This window comes from Mangifera indica, chromosome 1 (assembly GCF_011075055.1).
Source record: "Mangifera indica cultivar Alphonso chromosome 1, CATAS_Mindica_2.1, whole genome shotgun sequence".
NCBI classification, from domain to species: domain Eukaryota; kingdom Viridiplantae; phylum Streptophyta; class Magnoliopsida; order Sapindales; family Anacardiaceae; genus Mangifera; species Mangifera indica.
This window is the reverse complement of record NC_058137.1, coordinates 3,964,709-3,978,070: the sequence shown is the minus strand read 5'-3', so window position 1 is coordinate 3,978,070 and position 13,362 is coordinate 3,964,709. Positions and strand designations below refer to the sequence as shown.

The window sequence follows — 13,362 nt, the reverse complement described above, 5'->3', positions numbered from 1 at the left end:
TCTCACGTTACTATAATTTGTTAGGTGTCATTGGTTATGGGTAATCCAATATGGAAATAAATTTCACCTACTTTAAAGTGAGTTAAATCTTAATTAACTTTAATTAATCTTAATAAAACCAAGTACCAAAATTATATAGCCAGTTAATGTCAAACCTCTAAATTAAATTTATTCCTTTAAAATAATAATATAATAATTTATGACATTAAATACCAAGTTATTTAAATATTAAATACTTACTGACAAGTAACATTTTAAATACTTACATGAAAAATTAATTTAAATGATAAAAAAAAGGTCAAACGACTATTTCCCACCCAAGGTTTAGCGTTTTCTCAAAAGTCCCCCCTTTAACTATGGAAACACCAAACACCCACCCATGGCCAGTTAGATTTAACCAAACCCTAACGGTGGTAGGGGTAAAATCGTCATTTTAGCTATAATATTAAAAATAAACTAAAATAGAATCTAATTTTGCCCCCCTAAACTTTAAAAACTGAAATTTTCCCCCCGCCTAAGTTTTAAAAAATGGCAGTTTCACCCTAGGGTTTGGTTTTGAAATCTCCGGCGACCTCTCTGTCTCCGTTGCCGACGGCCGCTCCCTCCGGAAGCAACCTCTCCTTCCGGCGATCTCTTTCCTCCCATTTGGAGGTCCGATCGGCGTCCGGAGACGCCGTGGGAGACGAAGACTTCGTCGGGAAGACGAAGTTCTTCGTCTTCCCAGACGAAGCCGACGCCATCGTCCTCGTCTGGGAAGACGGTCGTCTTCCCAGAGGTCTTCTTCTGGGAAGACGATCGTCTTCCCAGACGAAGACGACGGCGTCGGCTTCGTCTGGGAAGACGAAGAACTTCGTCTTCCCGACGAAGTCTTCGTCTCCCACGGCGTCTTCGGGCGCCGATCGGACCTCCAAATGGGAGGAAAGAGATCGCCGGAAGGAGAGGTTGCTTCCGGAGGGAGCGTCCGTCAGCAACGGAGCCAGAGAGGTCGCCGGAGATTTCAAAACCAAACCCTAGGGTGAAACTGTCATTTTTTAAAACTTAGACGGGGGGAAAATTTCAGTTTTTAAAGTTTAGGGGGGCAAAAGGAGATAAAATTTTCAGCCGTTAGGGTTTGGTTAAATCTAACCGGCCATGGGTGGGTGTTTGGTGTTTCCATAGTTAAAGGGGGGACTTTTAAGAAAACGCTAAACCTTGGGTGGGAAATAGTCGTTTGGCCTAAAAAAAATTATATATAAATGAGTATGAATTCACGATAAAGATAAATATAAAATTTTAATATTTTTTAAATATAAATTAAAAATTTAAGATTTTTCTAATTTATAAACATGTTCAAGTGTCTACTTAAAAACAGAAAAATTATTAGCAAAAATGACTAGAAATTTTAGGTTTTACTACAAATTTTTGACATCTTTGTAATATTGTATCAAATAAAGGGTTATTTTAGTCCAAAAAATGTTGATAGAAAGCTTAATTATATAATGAAATATAAATTGAGGTTTTTTTTTTTATAATTTGAGTATTAAAATAGGGATGATTAAAATAACTAATTATTAAGAGAAAAAAAGTAATATGCTTAAGCCGGTGAACGGTTAATGCATGTGGTTTGAAGGCTTTGTTCAGTGAGAAATGAAAAGACGCGTGCTAAAAAATATACACGTGCGGAATGAAGAATAAGTACAGTCTAATATCCTGAAAGATTGTTCTGAAGTTAACGAAATAACGCAACGCTTCACACTGTCTTTCACTGCGATTTACGGGGCGTCTTTTGACCGCCGTAACTTAACCTGATACGATGCCAACTTTTACGATCATACGTGTCATTTCCTCTGTCTATTCTCACATTCTTGTTTGCTTTCTGCTTTTATTCCTTTTTTTATTTATTTATACTAAAAAATTATTTTATTTTGCTTATATGATAGGGATTACTGTCACCATAAGTAGAACTACTCTTTTAAAAATTGATTCAATCAAAATCAGTTTCAATTAATATTTAAAAATAATTTATTTGTTGACTTGATCATATCTAATTAAAATTGATAAAATTATATTTAATCAAAATTTAATTATTTTTTAGTAATTTAATTATTTTAGAGTAGACCTATAAATTTTAAAGGTCTATAGAGAAAATATAAATTCAAAAATAAAATTAAAAAAAATTCATATCTATTAAAATATTTTTTATAGATAATGACTTACAAAATGATATTTTTTCCTATATTATTAGATAGAAACATTTTTTTATCTAATTATTTCATTGAAATTGGATGAATAATTGTCACTTCTTAGAAATGATATGTTCTAATCACCATAAATATGAGTATCTTAATAATTTTTTTTTTACAAATTTTTAAATAAAATCTATTAGTTAATTTGATATTATTTAAAAAATTTATTATAATTTAATAATAAATTGAAACAATTAATTTTCGATTAAATCAATCAAACCATAAATTAATGAAACAACTGATTCGATTATCGATCCAATTTTAAAAATATTGAGTGAAACCAATTCTCACACACACACACATATTCATACTTGTTTGAGTTTGACTTATCTTCCATCTAACCTTGATTTGACCTATATCTTGCCTGTATTGTGTGACAGTCATTTGTTTTCAAGGCTTATATGGGGGGACCTTAGGTAACACCAATCCTGTTGAAGTAGGTTTAATAATTTGTGGGAGAGTAAAGATTAATTCAATTTTTTTTCATGGCGTCTGATCTTGAAAATCCACCTATGGCTGCCCGCCATCTAACATCTCTTCACTAAATTAATGAAAAGCATAGATGACCAAGTAGAATATCAATTCACAAGTGTAGGAATTGAAAACCCCGTTAGCCTTTTGAGCATCACATGCACAAAAACCTATTTAAAATATTACATTTTTCTGATCAAAGTAGTTTACAGAGATGAACAGTTTGAATTGCTAAGATAGACAAATATTACAGAATTGAGCTGCAACCCTGATGTCATATATATATAACTCTAATATCTCTAGCTAACCCAGAAGCAGTAGCTACGTCGACAGAGAATAACTGTTTAGTTCAGTTCTACATACGGTAGCCCAATTTGGCAGTGCAATACTCAAACTACCTGACATAATTTACAGTTCCAGCATTGATCACGATGGAGGATCCTTAAAAAGCAAAAGGCTGAACTGTGATCGGGAGTAGTCGACAGTTGCATTACTGGCAACTGGAACCTTGGAAGAAGTAAGCAGCCACATGAAATCCAGACAGAAGCAGAAAGCCTGGCTGATTGCTATGAAGAAAATTGGCCATGCCAATATATATGTGACAAAGAATAGAATGGAATCACTGAGATTAAAATTACACAAACTAAGACTCCATATACACCAGGCTGTGCAAGAGGAGAGCGATGATGCTCAAAGGTAGCAGTTTCAAGAGCATGCCTATTGATGAACTACTCACACTAAGCTGCCCCGAATTTATGAACTCATCCTTGCCAACAGTTACAGAAACATTTACAGATGAGGAACCTGATAATTAAGAGATTCGGTTATCTGTCATGGTACATGAATAATGCGGCTCCAAGTGGCAAAGAAGATGAAGTCTAATTTCAATGAACTTACAATCATAGTTAGCCCATCCAACACGTTGCCGAGCCAGATCATATACAAAGATCTTATCCTTTAGAACAAGATCTGCAGAACAAAGAAAAAAAAACCAAGAAATTAGTTTCACAGTTTAAATGGTAAAGAAATGGGAAAAGGAATTGCAACTTCTAGATGTCCATTGACTAGGATGATAAACTTGTCAATACCACAACTGGTATATAATGAACATTCAAGTAAATTATGAAACATTGTTACTTTAAATTTTACTCTGAGATTTTTTTTAAATTTCAATGAAAACCGTTCAGTAATCAGAAATCCCTTGCATTGTGAAATAATGGACCCAAATTCCTAACATGTCCAAAAGAATCTTGTCAAGTTTAAAAAGGTTATGAAAAAAGGCTCACATAATTAAAAGAAAATCTTCTAAGAAAAAGTTGAATGTTCTGAAACAGACCTATATTGGCTAATGAATTGAGTGTCCTATGACTAATGTGCATACAAGTCAAAAGGCATGTGCCTAGTCTGATCCTTGTACATTTATGTTATATACTCGATGTGAAGACTCCGCTCAACAAAATTATCTCAATGTCTCTACTCCACGATATAATTTCAAGGCCTATACTCAATAAAATAATTGCAAAACCTCAATTCCCTTACTATTTCAAATATCCAAAACTGATGCAGTAGCTTATACCAGCTGCATTTGCTAATGAAAAAGGCAAGAACTAAATGGAAACTGACAATCAAGGCAAAAGTTGTACCAATGGATTTACGCAACAAAAGACCAACAACTTTGTAAGTGGAAAGGAAAACTGAGATTTTTCTTGGGGGAAGAAAAGCATCACAGAAAATGACAAAAGCTGGTCAGCAAAATTAAATTTCCTACATCTAGAGTTGTATTTACACATGCTCTGTTATATATGAGAAAGTGCAAAGTAGAACGTAAATTGAAGTTGGAAAAACTTATTCCATCATTAAATAAATTACTATTGCTAGATCAAAAAAATCCCAAAAATTATAGAAGTATGTCATATTCATGTACCTAAACTGCATTCAACATAAGTTATAACTGCATAGTGTCAGGTATCTAGCCACATTTTCACCCAAAACAACAAACAAACCAACATATAAAGAAAATGGAAATCATTTTATTCACAAGAGAGTATTACATGGATAAACTGGACAATTCGAAGAGCCGGGGCGTCCTATTTCAAGTTATTCAAAGAGTTGGAAACCTCCCAATCAGCCTTAAGGCTGCCCACAACTCTAAGGTTGCCTAAAATCCCAAATTCTTTTTTTCCTTAAAAACCCTAACTACTCCTCGATATAATAAAATCTAACCTCTTAAAATAGGACAAGTGTCCCTGTATTCTAACACATTGTAAGTGTCACAACAAACTTGAATACACATTACAAAGTGACTATAAGGAAAGACGCGTTAACAAGGCATTAGAACAAAGAGGCGAAACAAACGTTGCAAGTGTGAAGAATGCAACAGTAAGAGTAAACAGAGCATTAGGCAAAGCATTACATACAGTTAAAAATTGAACATCTACAAGTGGAACAACTAAGATCTCCACTATCGTAAATGCAACATGACTCAAAGGATTTTGGAAGTCAAAGTGAATTGTTCAGAACTTTAAATATATTTCAGGACCAGGAAGCTAACCTCCTAAGATTGATACCCCTCCTTGGACTTTCTCAAAACCAATGCACCACATTGCAGCACCATCCTGAAACAAGTAGAACATTCATTTTTTTCTACAAGGACAAGAATCATATCTAATTTTTTTATTCTCAAAAAGAGATAGAATTGTAAACAAGACAAGATGAACAACTTACATAGAAACCAAGATGTGTCAGGTACTCTTCAGGTTTTAAAATCATGGATGCACCACCATCAAAATTTAAACTGACCGTAGGAAATATCTCGGATAAACTGAGAAGAAAACAGAAATTTATCTTCAGATGTTTGAAGAAAAAAGGGCAAAAGTACAATATAAAAAGGAAATGTGGCTATAAAATATTCCTTGGAAACATATAGTTAAGACTGAACCTGGCGGAGACTAGATAACACTGTCTTCCTTTAGACATGGTGGGAGTCACAGTTTGTGAAACACTTGTGGTTATCTACAAAATCAATCAGTGTAAGACCTTCAGAACATAATAGAAGTAATTGTAACAAAAATTTCACTAGAAGGGGAAAATGCAGCTAGGAAGTGGCAGCAGGCATATTAAAACCACTCAAAGTGAAAGTGCTTCTTATACTTCTGTTTGATTTCTATCAGGTTGAAAAATGATCACAATCACAAACCATTGCAGGCAGTTTTGAAGTTATTCTCCATTCAAAGGCGCAAAATTACTTCAAAAAGTATTAAAAAAAATCCCAATTTACCAGCTACTTGCTGTTTTCTTTCCATATTTTGTGATGAAACAAATTAGCAGATGGTGCAAATATGAACTGAATGAATTATCAATTTAAAAGAAACAGGTAACACCAGCAATAACCACCAGTATAAAGCAGGTGCCTACACAAAGGGGCTCTTGGTTTATACTAGTATAAAGTATAAAATCTATTTTGTTCTTCATAAAGAGACTTTTCCAGGAATTTTTATCATATATGGCAAAACAAGTTCCACAGAGATGGCACATTGTCAAATTAACCTATTAAGAGGAACAATAAAGAGATTTTCCAGAAATCTTATAAAACGACTTTTCTACACCAATACAATTTTCAGAAAAAGAAAATCCTCCATGATACTGGAACCAAGCATGTTAAGTTAGATATGAAAACCCTTCTCTTCTTTTAATGCATAAGCATTACTGCTTGTGGTAATATTTAACTTTGGGTTCTTAAAGGGGGTATTCTTAAGAGATGTCATATCTTGATCAACTTACTATAGTTAATGCCATCATAAAAATTATATCACCCTGAAAAAATGACAAAATTAACTTACAGCATCAACAAAAGGATCGAAAGCCTCTTCTACAAGGTAAGTTAAAGTTGTTCCAGAATCAATAATAGTTTCTCTGTTGTTTGAAGCTGCAAAAGCTGTTGGATCAATGGGCAACAATGTTCCATTGACAGAAATGCTCAGCAGATTTATATTATAATGAGGCCTGAAATTTCAAACAAAGAGGCATTCCAGTTTAATCAATATTCATACACTCTGTTAGAACAGAAGATTTATTTTGTAAGTAATCATTTATATAAAACAGAAAATTAAGGACCTACATTAAAATGTTAATATCACAATCAGCAAAGTAAGTGTGCTTGACAACCACAAGACTCTCACCCTACCATCCCAAAAGAAAGATACGGTAATCAAAACCAAGCAGTGTCTTTCTGCAAAGTTTCATACGTTAAAAATCCTTAAAAAGGTCAAATTAGAAAAGTGCAGTCACCCCACTATCATCAGTTCTGCCAGATAAAAGTTTCGAATCTCACAGAAGAATTCACTGCAGCATTGAAATATTCTTTTTCTTTTTCATAAGACATTAAATTATCCGTGTTTGGTAGCTATTTTCAACAACCTACTTAGCTCTTCAGCATACTCAAAATTGACAGGTACCAAACTCATAGAAGCAACCCATACAAACTGCCAAAAGAATAACAATGCACTATTATTGTACAAACGTAAAAGTGTGCTGTCTTTAAGCATAACCATTATTAAAGTGAGTGGTCTGGGGGAATGGAAGGATATTCTTCTCAGAGGCTAGAAGACCTTAGCGAATTAGTTTCTTCCGGATAGCCAAACAACTTTGGTAACACCTGAAGTTTAAGATCGCTAACCTTACACCTCAACTTCAAAAATTTCCGAACAAAAACAATGATAAAGAAAACCAAAATTGCTTCAATTACCAGAAGAGGATAGAATAGAAACCCAGTATCTAGATTTAACGAATTCCTATTCTCATTTTTAAGAGTAAAAAAACAAAGAAAAGGAAAGATTGCCACAAAAAAAATAATAAGTACATACTTTGATGGGACTAGTGGAGTATAAACAATGCTTGGGTCCAAAATCTCTCCAAGAACTAATATACCACCTCCATTGCCCTCTCCCTTTAAGCAATGAGAGAAAACTCTTGGCGTTATCCCGTGGGATGACAACTGTGATATAACTGACAGATCCCCTTGGCCAAATCCAAATATCCCATCAATTGCTTTATCTGTTTTAGTTAAGTCCCCACTCTGATAGGTGCTACACCTGTTTCAAGTACCATGCCAAACAATAAATTTAAAGTAACACAATAACATGGAATGGATGCGAGAGAAACAGAAACTACCAGAAAATGAAGAGATGGCTAAAGGGTTAATGAAACACATGACTCCAAATCAGTTGCAGATAAAAAAGACTCCCTTGTTAAATAACACAATATCAATTGCATCTTTCCAACATTTCCAGCAAACAGATAAGAACATGACAATATTAACTGTATTGACAACTAATTATGGTTCCCTTCTTAAATAATACAATAAAAAATCACACAAGCACTGGCTTATTTACGGCAAATGAAAGCAATCTTAAAGTTGGTAACAATTAATAAAAATTTACTGTCATAATATTGTTGAGTGCAGTACAGCCACGATCACCTTAGTGTTAAAATAGCTGATAGCAACTTAAGTTATTTTCTCATAAGTGAATAATTCAAATACTTTGAGATCCTCTGAAACTTCTTCCCATTTGTTCTCTTTATTTTAATGATTATTTTCTCTTCACATCATGTTCATACAAACATTTTTGAAATAGTCATAAGAACTCACCCAAAAACAATAAGTGCTGAAGAGTTTGCAGTCATAGACTCTCCCAAAATAGCATCAAAATACAATGTATCATATACATATGAGCCGGATGTACCACTTCCATCTCCATATTGAAAAGAATAACCACACATATTACTCTGAGGAGGACATTGAGTTGCTGTTGTTTGAATTTCTGAAGCACATAAGGGATCTGAACAGGGAACCGGCCTAGCTGTCGATGAGCTAGAAATGTCAAAAAAATTGAGCGGAATCTGCAAAACAAATAAAATTTCAAGTAAGAATTGATATTCTAGATTTTCATTTTACTATAATAGCTCATTTAATTGAGGAGCTAAAAAGAAGTTAAAGAAAGAAGATTTTACTCCGAGTCCACTGATTTCAGGGCAATTACTGCAGGTACTGCAAGTAACCCACAAAATGTCGCTTCCGGTATCAATTTGCACATTGAATTCTCTAGAAGGAGAACCCAACTTCACTTTTGTAAAATAAAGCCTAGACAAATCAAGAACAAAGTAATTTAATATAATTGTCAAATACTAAATAGAGTGATTTAATATAGTTCTCAAATGCTAAATAGAAGATACTTCCTCATCTAACCCTAATGTGAAACTGGAAACAACCAAAAGACCTCAGCAAAACCAACAAATATTCAAAACACGAATATTGAAAGAACCAATGACCAAGATGCAACAAAATCTTCTTGAGCAAAATCTTTTTGTTTCTATTCTTCCACCTTCACATCACTCTAATTATATACACACTTATATACACAGAAAACAATAAACTCTGACCCAGAAACAAGAAAAAGTAACACTGAATACTAAATAATCAAACTTCTGAACACACCCATTAACGTAAAAGCATTACAGACCTTCAAATTTTATTGAAAAAATAAAATTCAGGCGACAAATTTCACCTAGAAAATATAAAAAAATAGTAGTGATATTACAGAACAGAAAACTTGCCCAACACTTACCAATATGAATCACTGCAAAGTTTGAAACCAAGTTGATGATTTCCCCACAACATAACAAGAATGGTAAATCATTAGCAAAGCACATACACAAAACATAAAAAAAAGAAACAATCTTTCTTTAACTAATTTCCTTACACCTTTTACCAGGAAAAAACTTAAAATTACAAAAAAGAAAAAGAAAAAAAAAAAAAACAGCGATATTGTAAACAAGAAGAAATGAGCAAGTTACCCAATTAGATAGGGATCAGAGGAGCCTTGAACTGGGAAGTCAACAACGCCACCGGTGTCAGCTTGCAAGATTCTGGGGTGCCTGACACGGTCTCGAGCTCTGAGTTGACTCAGTGGAAGTGAGTGGTTGAGTGGAAAAGCCCTCTGCAATGGAAGAACTACACTATAAACCACCGACAACGGCACTAGAAATGCTGAAATCGCCAAGATCAAGCCACGCCGAGCGCACATTTTCGGTTCAACTTCTTTTGAGTAACTCAAACTTCAAAGAGTGGGTTGGAGAGGAAGAAGAGAAGCTGATTTTGGTTACTAATTTCACGTTAACTTTTGTCTTTGAAGAATAAGTATTTAAACAAAGAAGAAAGATCTTGAAGGTCGAAAATGTCCTTCAATTATTATAGTGGTGATTTTCCCACTTGAAGCGACTTATAAAGCTTGTTTGATTTGTTTTTTCATATAAATTAAATAAGGCCAAACGACTATTTCCCACCCAAGGTATGATGTAATCTCAAGTTTTCACTCTTTAACTATGAAAATATTAAATATCCACCCATAAACAGTTAAAATTAACGGTGGTAAGGATAAAATCGTTATTTTCTCTATAATATTAAAGATAAACTAAAATAGAATCTACTTTTCCCTCCTAAACTTTAAAAACTAAAATTTTCTCTCAATCAAAGTTTTAAAAAATGGTAGTTTCACCCTAGGGTTTCGTTTTGAAATCTCTGATGACATCTCCGACTCCATTGCCAATGGCCTCTCCCTCCCGAAGCATCTTTTCCTTTCGATGATCTCTTTCCTCCCATTTGGACGTCCGATCGGTGTTAGAGAAGCTGTGAAAGATGAAGAACTTCATTGGAGAAGATTCGTCTTCCCAGTCGTCATCGTCTGGCATCGTCTTTCCAAACGAAGACAAGATGACTCGTCATCCTCTCGAAAGACAAGTCGTCTTCATCTGGAAAGATAATTGTCTTCCTAGATGACGTCTCTCTGCGCTGGATGGGTTGGGGTGGAGTTAAGGGGGGCCGTCGGTGGAAGAGAAAACATCGGGAGGGGGAGACGGCCGGCGATGGCGCCGAAGAAAGTGAAAGGGTTTGGAAACTAAACCCTAAGGGGGAAATGCGATCTTTTCAAATTTAGCTTAGGGAAAAATATTAGTTTTTAAACTTTTAGGGGGAAATGAGATTAAATTTTCAGGGGTTAGGATTTTGTTAAATTTAATCAACCATAGGTGGGTGTTTGATATTTCCATAGTTAAAGGATGAAAATTTGAGACTGCAGCATACCTTGGGTGGGAAATAGTCGTTTGGCCATTAAATAATGATAACTGCTACGAATATTTTTTAATCAAGAATTGAGTGCCAAGGTGATTTGTGGTTTCGTGATTAGATTTTTTTTTATTTTTAATTTAAATTTATTTAATTATAATGATTATATATTAAATATATATATATATAATTTTATTATTAAATAAATAGTCAAAAGATTATTTTTTATTTAAAATTTGTTGAAATGAAATTTCTATCTTAGAGTTTCAAAAAATTAAATTTTAATTTATTATCTATTTTTGTAAATGAGTTTCCCTAGGTAAAATGATAAAAATTTCATTTTAGAAAGATTTTTTTATTTTTTTCAAAAGTTAAAAAAATAAAATTTAATGGTGATTTTAAAATTTTTAAAATTCTAATGCATTCATAGTTTCAAAAACAATAACAATTAAAATATAATATTTTAAAATTGATTTAAGTTTTGATAATTTTCAAAAAATCTAACTAATAAAATTTTGAACTAATAAATATATATTAATAATTTAATATTTATACCAAATTGTAAATTTAATGGTTATTTTATAATTTTAATATAAGATCAAAATAATTATTTAAAAAAAAAACTTAATAGATTTATAAATAAAATTAAATGAAAGGTGAAATTTTGGTTTTCTTAACTTAAAATTTTTTGTTCAAACTTTAAGTGAAAAATAGTCATTTTATTTAAATAAATAAATATATAAATAGTTTAAAACAAATACACAAATAATATGCGTATACAATTTTAAATGTATAATAAAATATTTATCTAATGTATTTTCGTGTAGTTAAGTATGAGTAATGTTATTAATATACATTTATACATAATTTAAATATATAAATGATATATCATCATATGATTAGATAATATTTTATTTTTAATACAATATTACTTAATTATATGATAACATATTATCTATGTACTTAAATTATATAAAATATATATATACATAATTTTATTTATTAAATAATGTTTAATTATATAATAATATATTATTTATATGAACGATTATTTATTTAAATTATATTAATATAATATTTAAAATAGTAATATTATATGTATAAAATTTGTATATAAAAAAATTATACAAATTGATATAATAATTATTTAATAATAATAATATGATAATATTAACATGTAAAAAATTAAAAAATATTATTATATTAATTTATGTAAATTTTCCGTGTATATAAAACAGTTAAAAATATTAAGAATAAAAATTAGTTATAAAAGTGATTTGTGTGTAGGGTAATTTTGACCGATAAAGCCAACGTGAAAGGAACATACCACTGTGGCTCAGTCTGCAGTTTTCGGATGTTGCTTTTCAGTGTAAAGAAAAGGGGAGCATATCTGTTTTGAAACCGACAGGCGGCAATATGATATGATAAAGTGCATACAGCTAGCACGCGCTACATGTGCGAACTACCTGCACTGTCATGTATTTTTACATCTCTTAGAGTGACTTTCGTTGTTATTGTTCTTTTTACCAAGCGAGGGTTGGAAATTATCCGTATTATTTAAGGTAAAAAAATGGGTTTGGGTCAAATGAGATAAAAACCAAATTGATTTAAACAAATTTGAGTTTAAGAGGATATTTAATTTGTTAAACTCTTTTTAAGTTTATGAATATAAAAAAAAATTAATATAAATCAATTAAAATAATATTATTTTGATTAATATATATCGAATTAACATTATTTTACTATTTTTTCTTAACTATAATATTGAATTAAACTCAAAATTTAGTTGAATTTGACACTCAAAATGAACTTGTACTCAACTTTTTTCAAACTAATCAAACTTGAATAATTTTAAAAAAAATTCGATAAACTCAAGTGTGAACTCAATACGGGTAAGCTCTAATAGGAAAACTTCCCCATTCTCCAAAAGTTTTGATTTCTCGAAGGATAAGTGCTTGTTTTAATCCTCTCGCACTCGTAATTGTCAAAATATAAAATAATAATATGATTAATAAAATTTTGTATACTTATTTTATATATATAAATATATATATATATTTATATGTGTTATCACATAATTTAGTGATTTTAGATTTAAAAAAAAAAACAATATCTAATTACATAATAATATATATATATATATATATATTTATATACCTAAAATAAATACATATAATATTACTCTAATATTATATACTCTTTCCTAAAATTAATAGGCATTCATTTTTGCCAATTGAAAAGAAAAATTAACTGTTGTAATATTGAATTTTAATTAATTTGGATTATACTTCTAAGTACAGCCTGGCTTTGATTTATGATTAATGAACACATCAAATAAAATATAAAGATTGAGTCAAAATAAACAAAACGAAACCATTGCTCTAATTCATCATATTCTCAACTCAAGTGCTTTTAAGTATAACACACTCAATACCAAATCGTCTAATTTATCCCTTAATTAATTGACAACACCCTTTACTTGGGGAAGAATTCGTCTATTTTGTGAGTGGTGGATGGGTCAAATTTATAATGTTGTTGGGTAGAGTG

The 13,362-nt window shown here is 31.5% G+C and overlaps 1 protein-coding gene across 2 annotated transcripts; it reads right to left on the bottom strand.

Moving 5' to 3' along the window:
- Positions 1 to 2,855: 2,855 nt before the first annotated feature.
- LOC123209533 (aspartic proteinase 36-like) lies at positions 2,856 to 9,885 on the bottom strand. Of its 2 annotated transcripts, XM_044627620.1 has the most exons (11): positions 9,549 to 9,885; positions 9,320 to 9,331; positions 8,706 to 8,835; positions 8,344 to 8,594; positions 7,559 to 7,786; positions 6,536 to 6,698; positions 5,635 to 5,708; positions 5,421 to 5,517; positions 5,248 to 5,311; positions 3,594 to 3,665; positions 2,856 to 3,500 (listed from the first exon to the last, which is right to left on the bottom strand). In XM_044627620.1, exons 1-11 carry the CDS (start codon positions 9,776 to 9,778, stop codon positions 3,340 to 3,342), a joined length of 1,482 nt encoding a protein of 493 aa, XP_044483555.1. In that variant the 5' UTR covers positions 9,779 to 9,885; the 3' UTR covers positions 2,856 to 3,339. The 2 variants fall into 2 exon arrangements, with proteins under 2 accessions (XP_044483555.1, XP_044483562.1); XM_044627627.1 differs by lacking the exon at positions 9,320 to 9,331.
- Positions 9,886 to 13,362: the final 3,477 nt, after the last annotated feature.

Bases quoted from the DNA above. Each gene is read 5' to 3' on its own strand.
- LOC123209533 (XM_044627620.1), bottom strand. From the start codon at position 9,778: ATGTGCGCTCGGCGTGGCTTGATCTTGGCGATTTCAGCATTTCTAGTG. The intron at 8,595-8,705 runs GTAAAATCTTCT...TTTGTTTTGCAG, and splicing joins CTGAAATCAGTGGACTCGGA to ATTCCGCTCAATTTTTTTGA. The intron at 6,699-7,558 runs GTATGTACTTAT...TTGAAATTTCAG, and splicing joins ACTCCACTAGTCCCATCAAA to GCCTCATTATAATATAAATC.